Here is a 12,608-nt window from a genome sequence, read left to right as displayed (position 1 = left end):
ATACAAAATTTGAGAAAGTGTAACCAACCAATACCTATGGTCTTTCCAGAGTCAAGACTTTTCAAACCAGTTGGTAAATAAATCTGTTTATACAGGACACACAAACATATACATGGTTTTGCTGATTTTTAAAAAAGATTTTTATGTGTATGATTGTCTTGCCTGAATGTATGTCTGTGCATGACACAGATGTCCATCCAGTGTCAGTGTCCATGGAGGTCAGAAAAGGGTACTGGATCCCCTAGAACTGGAGCCACTATGTGGGTGCTGGGAACCGAACTTGGGTCTTCTGCAAGAGCAGCCAGTTTTCTTAGCCACTGAGCCATCTCTCCAGGCCAATATCCTAACCTCTGTAAAGTCTGGGAGATCAAAATCACAATGGATGGCAGTTCTCTGAGGAGTGTGAGGCTGGGGCTGGCTGCATTTATTCACTTGTTATCTTGCAGAGGACCTGAGTTTCATTTCCCAGCATCCACGTGGTGGCTCATAACTGCAGTTCCAGAAGGACCAATGCCTTCTGATCTCTATGGGCCCCAGGCACAAACGTGGTGCACACATATACACACAAGATGACAAAACACTTGTAGTGTGAAGTTCCTTATAAACCGGAGCCTCCGGCTCAGGTGAGACGCAAGGAGGACAACCCAACAGTACTTACCTGCATTCTAAGTACACATCCATCCCAACCCTTAATCGATTATTTCTAGAAATCTGCCCTTTACCTCACCCAACCTTCACCTCTGCTCTGCTTCCAGAGGTTCAGGCCAGGCTCAATCCCCACCCTGCAACTTCTGAAAAAGCACACTGGAGCTGGAGTGAAAATCCACTTTAATAATCCACCTCCAGCTAAGCGGAGATGCTCCTCCCCTCTCCATCGAAGGGGTAGAAGACCAGTCTCTCCAAGAGGCTTCAGTCCACTAAGAGGTTACGGCTGACCGAGGGGAACAGCTCAAAGAAGCCCTAAAACAAGAGGCAAATGGAACGGGGAGTTAGTGAGTGAGCGGAGGTCAGTGTCCCATCACCTTAAAGGCCCACATGTTAAAGGCTTGGTCAGCAGCCTGTGGCATTACTGGGAGATAGTGCAACCGTTGAGAGGTGGGGCCTGAAGAGAAGTTAGGTCACTCGAGATGAAACATACCCTTGAGGAGACACTGGGACCGTTCTCTTTCTGCCTCCCTGCCCCACTCCTGCTCCCCCTCTTCTCTGACAACTCTCAAAGCAGCAGATTCCACTACCACAAGCTCTCACCATGATCTTTTGCTTTATCACAGGCCTCAAATTAACAGCCAACTGGCCATGGAATAAAGCCTCTAAAACTGTGAGGCAGAACACACACTGACTTCTTATGAACTGTTTATCTCACTGATTTTGTGAAGAGCGATGGGAAGCGATACAAGGACCCTTGCCTTTCTACACTTGCACCTGGCAATCAGCACTGAGGTGCTAGAGAGGAGGCTAGCTGGGAGTTACCTTGAAGAGCGTGAGGGTCTGGAGAACTCCAGTGGTACAGGCTGTCTCCCGGATAGAGTGCATGGCCAGTTGGGGGCTGCCTAAGTCCAGCACCCGAAGCCCCAGTCGAGAAGCCAAGATAGGCCCAATGGTGGTACCACAGGGGGAGTCATTGCGGACCATGAGGTCCTGGAGAGAAGAGCAGAGTCATAAGCTAAACACCAGGCATGCTAAACAGAGAAACCCTGCCTTGGAAAAAATAAAATAAAAGCCAATTTTTGTTAAATGATGAATTACAGTATTAGTCACTGTACTAGTAGGTTTTGTGTATCAACTTGACACAAGCTAGAGTTGTCAGAGAAAAAGGAGCTTTAGCTGAGGAAATGCCTCCATGAGATCCAGCTGTAAGCCATTTTCTCAATTAGCGATCAGCAGGGGAGGGCCCAGACCACTGTGGGTGGTGCCATCCCTAGACACCTGGCTTCTATAAGAAAGCAGGCTGAGCAAGGCAGTAAGCAGCACCCATCCATGGCGTCTGCATCAGCTCCTGCCTCAGGTTCCAGCCCTGCTTGAGTTCCTGTCCTGACTTCCTCTGATGATGAACTATGATCTCGAAGTATAAGGTGAATAAATACTTTCCTCCCCAACTTGCTTTTTGGCCATGGTGTTTTGTCACAGCAGTAGAACCCCTAAGACACACTGGTACCAGTATAGTGAGGTATGGCTGTGACGGCGCTGGCCATGTTGTGGAAGGACTCTGGAACCTTGGGCTAGAAGAGCCATTGAGTGTTGAGACCTCAGAGGGACGCTCTTTAGGAGCTAAGAAGATAATAATGTTGAGAGCAGTGCAGAAGATGGAGGCCTGGCTTGCGACACTTCAGAGGGAAGTTTAAAGACTATCAGGGCCGTTTGGCATTTGGATTTAATATTTTGTGGTTCTGGTTAGTTGAGGTTGAAGAATCAGCTGTGACTAACAAGATACCAGAACTACTAAATGGAAACCTTTGTGTTACTGGGGCAATTGCTGCTGGTCAGCTGCAGCTAAGAAATCAGCTGTGATTAAGCCGGGCGTGGTGGCGCACGCCTTTAATCCCAGCACTCAGGAGGCAGAGGCAGGCAGATCTCTGTGAATTCGAGGCCAGCCTGGTCTACAAAAATGAGTCCAGTACAGCCAAGGCTGCACAGAGAACCCCTGTCTTGAAAAACCAAAAGAGACCAGCATCACTGAGGTGAAATCTCGGAAGGTTTTTCCTAGAGCACAGAGAAGCTGTGTTCAGGGGCAGCTAAGGTGATATCTTGTACTGGCAGCCGGACTTGGTCATGTGTAAGAGTCACCCAGGTGGTGCAGGTTTTGCAGGCATGAAGGGATCACGGAGCAGCTGAAGCCTGGCACTGTGAGAGGCCTGGCACTGGTGAAGGTGTAACCTCAGTGGCAGTTAAAGGCCCAGGACGGGGGAGGTCATGCAAAGTTGAGGCTTGGCACCAGGAAGAGAACCTCCGAAGCAAATTGGAGTAGGTGAGCTTTCTCTCTCTCTCATCCCTCCTGCTCTCTACCCTAGTCTTCTCTTCTGCTACTGGACTAACATATTCCCCCTCGGGATCTTTCTACTTCCTCCCTCTGGCTGAGATGTTCTTCTTTTAGACTTTCCCACAATACATCTTTCTCAGTGGCTGGCTCCCACTTTCTTCCAGAGACCTCTCTGTGAGTGGAATGATCAGGCGTTAGCGGGACAAGGTAGAGACACTGAAGCAGAAACAGCCCTAGCTAGCCCTACCTCTACCATAACCTGTGTGATGTCCATGACTGGCCCACCCTGGATCAATTCCTGATGTAGAAAACACACACACACACTCACACAGTGTGACTGAGGACAGTGAGGGGGTGATTTCAAGGCCAGAGGGAAAATGAGTAGTTGGGGTTCTAGGCTCTCCAGTCCTGAATATTCCTTCTGGGTTGGGGTGCAAGTAAAGACACAGGGAGGTAGGGTATTAGAAGGGGAAAAGGCAGGACTAACCTACCAGGTGCAGGAGTAATGCTTACTCCCAGGAATCTGCAGATAAGGACACTAAAACCCAGACACTTAGCAAACTAAGCTAAAGTCAGCACAACAAACCCAGCGACCCTAGCTCTGCACCCAAATCCCGATCTTCTCACTTAACGGGCCTCCCTCCACTACAGTCCACCTGCTGTGCTCCCCACTCACTGGGGCGCATCCTGTTCCCTCTACCAAGCCTTGCCAGAAAAGATACACATTCACCTGCAGGGGCACCCCGACCTGGCTGGCCACCTCTCGAACCAGGGCCTCTGACACTGCATTAGAGGCATAGCGTTGCTTGCTGTTCACCTTGATCACAGGACCCTGGGAAAAGTCCAGGAGGAACAGAACAGACATGATTCTAGGCCTGTATGAACCGCACAGGTCAGAGTCAGCCAGGCCACTACATGTTTAAGTATCTTACCTTATGGAACAAGGGCCGATGGTTGTCTTCATGCTTGTCCCTGTGAGCGGTGAGAACGGTCAGGATGGCACACTGTGGTGGGGCCTGTCAACATCCACCCTTCCAAGGCAGATGGCACTAACGGGTCATGGCACTCTTTCCCACCCAGCCCTCAGGTCCTCAAGGGCATTCAAAACAAATGTTTCAGGCAGATTATAGCCATGAAAGGAAGCAGGGCCACAGCTTATACATGCCTGGCTTAGGCAACACATGACTAAGGCTGGTCTTAGAATCCCTTGAACCTCCCAGCTGATGGAGAAAGAGGCAGGACCAGGAATTAGGCTGCAAGTGGGCTATGCTTGGGTCTCTAGCATGAGTACTGACTGGTGTGAAGACTCACGAGTAGTTGGGGTGCACAGCGTGGGCCATATCTGCACTGATCATGAAGGACTTAGGTATGGCCTCCTCGAAGGCGGTCAGTCGCTGAGGTGTGGCTGAGATGCGCCGCAGTACCAGCTCCGTCAGCAGAGACTGTGCTCCTTGGGCACTTTCGGACCCCACCTGTGGATGGCAGATTTGACTCTGGGAATCAGGAGATAGGCCTGGACTGTGAGGTCAGTAAGAGGAGCCCAGTGTCCAGAATGGCCCAGGACCGTCCCGAGTCACCTGGTAGGGACAGGTATCCGTGGAGACTTCCCCGAGGCCTGGTGACTACTGAACATCCGACATGGCCTCGGGCCGACTAACTCCAAGTCATTTATGGCTAGAAACAGCACTTACTGATGGGTTTCCACACTGGCCCCAACACTTACATCTAGGGCTCAGCAAGTGTCACAGTACCCTGGAAAACTTCCCTCCATGCCCATATCTTTCATAACAGAAGACTCAAGCTATAGCTACATAACCACCCAGCCAGAGCCAGCATCCCCAGTCTTCTTTGTAGCTAAATGTGGTCACGTAAGTTCTGACTGTAATGAGCTCCACTTCTGACACGCTATTGAAGACATAGGCAGCTACTCTCTATGTCCTCTCCTTTATTGCTGACTGGGGGTAGACAAGATGGCCAGAGATGGGACAGCTAAACCCCTAGCATAACGGACCAGAGACCTAGCCTAACTGACTGACTTTCCACCTGCCAAGCTCTACTACAGCATCCCAGATTGCAGCTGAGGACCCACGACGTGCCAAGCACAGAGCTGAAAGGATGACCTGTGCAGTGCCCTTGTCCTGGGGCACAAGACAACATGCAGTCTGGAATCCAGGTAGAGCACATGTGCTATGGAAGCCCTGGCAGCTCACCTTGCCCCTCTCTGGGGCCTCTAGAGTGCCCTGGCTCATTCTGAGTGTCTGCTAACAGCTAGTCACTGAAAACTCCACATACCTCTTCATTGTCATAGAGTGTGACCATGCGCACATGCGGCTCCCTGGCCAGGGAGGTAGGAGATGCACAGGAGTCGATCAAAGCCTAGATGGGGAAGGAGACAGGTTCATCAATGCTGCCCTGCCAATGAAGTGGGTGGGGCATTCAGCAACCTTTCTCTTAGGGCACTGCCTGGCAGAGGGTGGAGAAGGACCTTTCCTTTTCTTTTATTTATTTTTTTTTCTTTTAGACAGGGTTTCTCTGTGTAGCCTTGGCTATCCTGGACTTTCCTTTGTAGCCAAGGCTGGCCTCAAACTTGAGGAGGACCTTCTTTTTTTTAAAGATTTATTTATTTATTATGTATACAATGTTCTGCCTGCATGTGTGCCTGCAGGCCAGAAGAAGACACCAGATCTCATTATAGATGGTTGTGAGCCACCAAGTGGTTGCTGGGAATTGAACTCAGGACCTTTGAAAAAGCAGCCAGTGCTCTTAACCTCTGAGCCATCTCTCCAGCCCTTGAGGATGACCTTCTAATGGGATAAATGAATCTATTCCCTGGGGACCTGTCTCTCATACTTTCCCATGCCGAAGGCAGGAGGTTAATGCTGAAGAAAGACAGAAAATGTAAATCCTGGGAGGACAATGATTAGGAAGATGGGGCAAATTGATGGGCTTCCATTAACAACAGCTCTAGAGATGGCCGTGAGCCCAGCTGGTTGGCTCAGAAGCAACACAGGCCCCAGGGCTGCAGATAGTACCCAAAACCTATCTCCAATCACAAGACAGGTAGGGGAAGGGAAGTTAAAAGGCAGAGGAAGGGTAAAGGGTGGAAGGCTGAGAAACGGCCTAACTAGGGGAGACAGAAGGTGGAGAACATGAGGTGACCAGGTGGGTAGAGACAGCCCTACTGAGGCATAAAGGAACACAAGGAAGGCTAGTAGCGTGCAGAGAGGAGGCAAGTCAGAGGGAAGCAGAAGGAAGTGAGAGAGGCCATTTTTCTTGCTGCCAAGGCCTTTGTTTTCAGGTAGAGGTTGTTAACCTAAGGGGAAGTAGTAGACAGGTAGAAGATACCATGGTACCCTCAATACCTGTCAGCTTTCCCATACCTCAGCTCCTGGGCACAGACCAGCACAGAAACAGTGGTGCCAAGGTTGCTGCATATGGGCCATTGCCAGCGCTGGACAGGGGAAGGTGTGGCTAAGTAGCCATCTCTAACCATTTCTGGGGCTGGAGGTAAGCGTCTTACCTCAATGCTTAACTCCCCACCTCTCCTGCTGCCTAGGGTGCTCTGGCTCCTCACCTGCAGGGCACAGAAGCAGCTGTGCAGATTGTCTAGCCGAGGAGCAAAGATGAACTCTTCATAGGCTCCACCCAGGACCTAGAAAGACAGAACGAACACTCTGACCTAAGTGCCCAGGCCCCTCCCCGTCTCCTTCCTGTTCCCAAGGGCCAGACAACTCCTCCTGACTGTTGGCTCAGGAAATTATTCTTACTGTTCAGCTGAGAAAGGACAGGAAAGAGCAGCCTATATCATCTCACCACCACCTGAGGGGCAGGCCTCAGGAGGGCCAAGTGGTCTCACACACACACACACACACACACACACACACACACACACACACACACATACACACACACACATACACACACACACATACACACACACACATACACACACACACACACACACACACACACATACACACACACACATACACACACACACATACACACACACACATACACACACACACACACATACACACACACACACACACATACACACACACACACACACACACACATACACACACACACACACACACACACACATACACACACACACATACACACACACACACATACATACATACATACACACACACACATACACACACATACACACACACACACATACACACACACACACACACACACAAGCCAGGCTAGGCTCAGTGGCACACATCTGTAATCCCAGCATTTGGGAGGCAGAGGAGGACAGATTGCTGTGAGTTCAAAGCCAGCCTGGTCTACAAATCAAGTCCAGGACAGCCAAGGCTGCACAGAGAGAAAAAAAAGCCAGCGGTGGTGGCACAAGCCTTTAATCTTAGCACTCAGGAGGCAGAGGCAGGTGGATCTCTGAGTTCAAGGCCAGCCTGGTTTACAGAATGAGTTCTAGGACAGTCAGGACTAAACATAGAAACCCTTTCTAGAACAAAACAAAGCAAAACAAAACAAAGCGCCAAGTAAAAGGAACAAACCAAGTAACAGAAACTTAGGATGGAGGCTCCAAAGATTTAGCAGCTCTCTACATTAGCAACTGGAAGGCACCAGGCCTCCTGCCCTCAGAGGTTCAGAGCCTGGGCAGGTCAAAGCAGACAGAGACCACCTCACAGTCTTGGTAGGCTCTTGGGGGAGATGCTCTGTTTATCGGAGAACTACTGAAAGCAGAGGGAGTAGAATCTACTGGGAAGAACAAGGGTGAGACTGACTAAGGAGCTTCAGGGGATGTGCTGGGATTGCCAGGACCCTGGAGGACCCCACCCACAGCATCCTACAGCCACTCCTTACTGCAGGCTGGGTGTCTGCCAGGCAGAGCTCCATCTCTATGATGTTCTCGGGACTCAGCCCCAGATGGGTGCAGAGCAGGGACATGAGGACGGAGTGGTGCCGCTCATCCTATGAGGCAGGAGATGTTGAGAGGAGGGCCTGCTTGTCTCTGCCCCTTCCTAGGGCACTAGTCTGTCTGCACTCTGCCCACCCTCCTGGGAGCGGGGAGCCCCTTACAGCAGCGCTGAGAGGCCCTGGTTCAGGAGTCCCTTTCTCCAGCTCTTCCTGAACAGCTGTGGCAAGAATAGGGACTCTGTGGGGGAAACAGGTTGAGAGAAGGGAGGGGGAAAGCCGTGAACTTAGGCCTCACCTTGTCCTCCAATTCCCACTCCCCAAATGGATGAGAACTGGATCCCAAGAATGGAACTCGATTGTGGCCACTAAGAGGTAGTCCCCTGGGTCCCAATGGAGCCACCAGTCACCCGGTGCCATATCCCACCCCTTGGTGTAGACTCACAGGTGCATCTCGGTGTTAGGCCCAAAGTTCTCGTTGATATTTCGCTGCAGGTGGATGGCCAGATGTGGGATGCGCAGGATGGGCTTCTCCACATGCACAAGCCTCTGCTCCAGCCGACCTGAGGTAGGGCACTGTGGCCAACTGACCCAGGTCAGACCTGGGCCCCTCCCAAGTCCAACTGATTAAACCCCTCACCAAACCCAGAATAACCGTGTCCCCCTCTCCCCCACGGGGGCTCTTCGCTGGCACACTGAAAAGAATGTGACATTAAATCTTCAGGTTGCCGGAAGTGAGACCCTCTCCTGTTCCTAGCTGCTCTATACCACCTTGATAATGACTCGTCCAGCCAAAGTCAGGTCCCGGTCAAACCATGTGCTCCAGATGCCGCCACCATAGGTCTCAACACCGACCTGGTGGAAGCCCACCTGGCTTCTGCGAGATCTGCGTTTCACCTGTGTGTAAAGATGAGAAGAGATGGCCTGTATCACAACATCTGGAGGTGAGGCTCATGCCACTGCCAAGTTATACAGAGCAATTATCACATCAGTTGACTGCTGAAAGCGGGGAGACATGGGGCGGGTCTACCTCCTTCTCTCGGCCCAGGGATAGAGCCTTCCCAAACTATACCTCAGAGATCTCTTCCTCCCACACTGCCCCCGCGCCCCCCTTCAGTCCCGCAGAGCCCTAACTCCTTACCCGGAGGCAGGGACTGTCAGTGTGGGCCCCAATGAGGCTGAAGCCATTGCCAGGAACATACTGGCCCCCCACAGCAAAGGCAATGATGGAGGAGGAGTTTCTGGTTAGGAAGTACTGGGGAGAGAGTTGAAAGACAGGGGTGCGAGTTGCTTAAGCACCTGGAACACAGGCCTTTGAAACAGGCTCTGCCCTCCCAACTACCCGCCTTGGTACCTTGTTTTCTGGTACGATATCCCAGCCCTCAGTTTCCTTGAGTTCACGGAAGCCAGCCTGGAGGAGGCGGCTGCGGCACTCGGCCACGACTGGAGAAAAAGAGCTCTCTCATAGCAATGGAAATTAGCCAGGTCCCCCCTCCCCACTCCTAGCCTCCCCTAACCTTGGTCACCTACCGTGGAAAGGAGAGGGGCTGCGGTTCACAAACTTGAGGAGCTCCCTGGCTGTAGCCTGGATTGCCTCTTTCCGGGCCCTGCCGTTCATGGCCACCTACGGGAAGGGGGTGGGGGTGGGGGGTTGTTGAAGCTGCTACCAGGTCTAGGACCACTCTTTTCACTCCGAGGACCCAAGAAAATGACCTTGGATCCTAGAAATAAGAGCTCCAAGGCTCAGACCTCTGTTTCCGCCCGCTTCGATAGCAACAGATCCAGGACTCCCAGCTCGACCGCTGTCGGCTCAAAGGTTCAGTCCCAGGGCAAGAGGACCTCCACCCAGTTCCTTCCCCTGAAGCTGCAGGATCTGAAGGGTCCGCCCCCTAAATCCCACCCACCCCCCCATGCCCCGCCCCTCACAGCCAGGAAATCCTGATTCGAACTGAAACGCCAGCTCCCCAGCGGCCCTCAAATCAGAAAAGCCACTATATAGCTGGCGCGCCACACCGTAGCGGGAATCAAAGCACTAGTTCACCCGTCCTCCCACCCAGTCAGCCATTGGACAGCCCAAGGAAGGTCAGGTCACCGCAGAGGGTGTCAGTTTTACTTTGAAACTAGAGTACGCTTGTCCCGGCCCCGGGTTAAGCTTAGCTCCGAAAAGGGCGCACGGCTTTTTTCGAGGTTCAGGCGGGATCGTCACCCACCTGCATAGCCAGCCCTACAGCTCTTTTTCTCAAGCGGTTGGACTTCGGCCCGCCCCTTCCTCTCCGCTCCTCCCTCCCCGATTAGGCCTCGCCCTCCCCCGAGCTGTGTGCTCCGCCTCCTCTCTCCAGGCCGCACCGGGTCTCCGCCTCTACAAGGCCTCGCCCCGCCCCCGCTGCTCCACGAGCTCCGCCCCTTGTCAGGCCTTGTCCGCTCCCGCTGCTTCTCGCTCAGTTCCGGTCAGGCTGCGTTCTAAAGCATTTGGAAAGCTCCTTTCCAGTCAGGCCGCGGCCCGCCCCTGTCAGGACAGGTTCCGGTTCCGCTCCCGCCTCTCGCACCTTCTCCTCCCCCCAATCAGGATGCAGTTTAACCACGTGGACTACACAGCTTCCAATCATACCGTGTCCCGCCCCGGTAGGAGCTTTGTCCCAGGCCCCGCCCTCACTGAGCCACTAGCTCCGCCCCATCAGGCCTTCTTTGACAGGCCCCGCCCCTGCATCATCTTCCGCCCCACCTCCTTCAGGCGGAGCCCTAATGGCGCTGACCGCTCCACCCTTTCCTTTGTCAGCAGCCTTGAAGCGGTCAGCTCCTGGAGCATCCTCTAGCGCCCCGGCGGTGTTAGCACAGCCACTGACCTGTGGCACCGAAAGGTATAAAAAGAAGGCTCTCTGCACAGCCAACCCTGTGATAATAGGAGCAGCATGGTTAAATTTTATGGGGCACAGTGAGCTTATGATAAATCTAAACGTGTTGTCACGTCTAATCCTCACAATTTTCCTACGCGCGTGATTTTATTGTTAGCATTTTACAGACGAATTAACAGAATGAGACGATTAATAACCTGTTTCTAGTTACAAATGGCACAGCTGGGCTTTAGGCTCCATGAATTTGTTGGCAGGGCCTGGAATAAGTGCTACAGGCCTTGCGGTTTTTTGGTTATTTATTTATTTATTTTATTTTTCCCATATAGTCCTTGGATAAATGTTACGCTGCTCAGTAGGTCCCGGAGGAACACAGAAGTCAGTGACCTACTCAAGATTACACAGCTACTTGGGTGATCCCGGGATTTGATTCCGATATCCATGCTCATTTTTCTTTCTTTCTTCCTTCCTTTCTTTCTTTCTTTTCTTTTTTTCTTTCCTTCTTTCTTCAGACAAGGCTTGGCTCTAGTTCAGGCTCTTCAGGAACTCACTGTGTAGCCCAGGCTGGCCTCAAATCCATGTCAATCCTGCCTCAACCTTTCAATTGTTGGGATGTGGCACAAGCCACCACCACTGGCTCTTTTCCATGTCTTAAAATGCCAGAGGAGAGGCAGGGAGGTGGAGGGAGGGAGGGAGGGAGGGAGGGAGAGAGAGAGAGAGAGAGAGAGAGAGAGAGAGAGAGGAAATCAGATTCCATATACTCTTGGACGTGACTCTAATATTTTATTTCCATGTCAAGAGTATTGAGTAGCAACCTTAAAACTCACCCTTACAGCAATGGATCAGGGTTCTTGTGGCTCCGAGGTTCAAAACAAAGCCCAACCGCCAAGGGTCTAAGATTCTTTTGGGGGATCACAGGTCTCTGGGGGCATCTGCCACTTTTATACTTGGGTTAAGAATGGTCAGGAGTGGGGAGAGACTCTGGAAAAGTCCTGCCCTCCCTTCAAACAGGACAGTTTGCAGATGCATTCAGTGAGCGACAGACTACTAATTTGCACAACTAACACCTGTTAAGATCATAAAGGTAGCATTATGTATGAGGCTCAGTGCTGAGTGGGATGTGAGCAGCCTATTCTCACCTGTTCTCCAAGAGCCTGGTTGCTTGGGGGAGGGGCTATATTCAGAGATCTGAAGCAGGGTGTAGTCAGTTCTCCTCTGCGTGGGTGGGTTCTGCATCCTTGAATCCAACTAAGTATTTTGGGTGAGTCTTGTATATTAAGCAAGTAGAGGCTATAGACATATTTTTAAAATACTGTTTATGACAGTGAGCAATACGATTAAAGTGCTAGGGATGAACGTGTGAAAGACCCTATCTCACGTCAACCAAGGAAAATACAAGTTTAAAACGACGTGCCATTTTTTAATCGAGATGTACAAATATGGAAGTGGTTGACAATGTTAAGCATTGGAAAGGGCTTGGGGTAATGCTCGTCTTTATATTCAGTGTTCTGCAATGGAAATATCCCATATGGCTTCTCTTAAGCTATAAGCATGATGTCACTGAACACGGAGTTATGAAGAAGTGTGCCAGAAGCGAGCCGCTGCGTGTGTTTCTGCTAGACAGATGCACTAGACATACATAATCTCTACAGAAGAAAATTAAAAGTGCAGTAAGATAGTTGAAAACTGGTTGTTTTACATTTTTATTATCACTGCAATACAATTGGTTTAATTGTACATCTATATACACTGTAACGCTTTAATGTTTTGATGGTTGCTGCCTTTAACAACAGGATCACGGAATCCTTGGGAACTGACCATTCTCATGAACTGGTCCGGCTCAGTGTTTCACCCACACTCACCACCTTTATGAAAAATTCTGCCAT

At 51.1% G+C, this 12,608-nt stretch overlaps 1 protein-coding gene across 5 annotated transcripts; it reads right to left on the bottom strand.

Annotated features, from left to right (window-relative positions):
- Nucleotides 1-811: 811 nt before the first annotated feature.
- DNPEP (aspartyl aminopeptidase) lies at nt 812-10,383 on the bottom strand. 5 transcript variants are annotated; one of them, XM_084778513.1, is made up of 15 exons: nt 10,220-10,383; nt 9,404-9,497; nt 9,228-9,316; nt 9,015-9,128; nt 8,645-8,770; nt 8,319-8,449; nt 8,039-8,114; nt 7,823-7,930; nt 6,552-6,629; nt 5,270-5,353; nt 4,289-4,449; nt 3,910-3,949; nt 3,708-3,809; nt 1,471-1,638; nt 812-960 (listed from the first exon to the last, which is right to left on the bottom strand). In XM_084778513.1, exons 2-15 carry the CDS (start codon nt 9,489-9,491, stop codon nt 910-912), a joined length of 1,416 nt encoding a protein of 471 aa, XP_084634639.1. In that variant the 5' UTR covers nt 9,492-9,497; nt 10,220-10,383; the 3' UTR covers nt 812-909. The 5 variants fall into 5 exon arrangements, with proteins under 5 accessions (XP_084634639.1, XP_084634636.1, XP_084634638.1 ...); XM_084778510.1 differs by lacking the exon at nt 10,220-10,383 and adding an exon at nt 10,084-10,211; XM_084778512.1 differs by lacking the exon at nt 10,220-10,383 and adding an exon at nt 9,987-10,131.
- Between the last annotated feature and the right edge of the window lie 2,225 nt (nt 10,384-12,608).

Source organism: Acomys minous (genome assembly GCF_964271855.1).
Source record: "Acomys minous genome assembly, chromosome: 4".
In the NCBI taxonomy this organism is placed as follows: domain Eukaryota; kingdom Metazoa; phylum Chordata; class Mammalia; order Rodentia; family Muridae; genus Acomys; species Acomys minous.
This window is presented reverse-complemented; position numbering and strand designations above follow the sequence as displayed.

Coding starts and splice junctions, on each gene's coding strand:
- DNPEP (XM_084778510.1), bottom strand. Junction 8,450..8,644: donor CTGGACGAGTCATTATCAAG/GTGGTATAGAGC, acceptor AGTTGGCCACAG/TGCCCTACCTCAGGTCGGCT. Junction 1,639..3,707: donor AGGTCGGGGTGCCCCTGCAG/GTGAATGTGTAT, acceptor TCTTCTCTCCAG/GACCTCATGGTCCGCAATGA.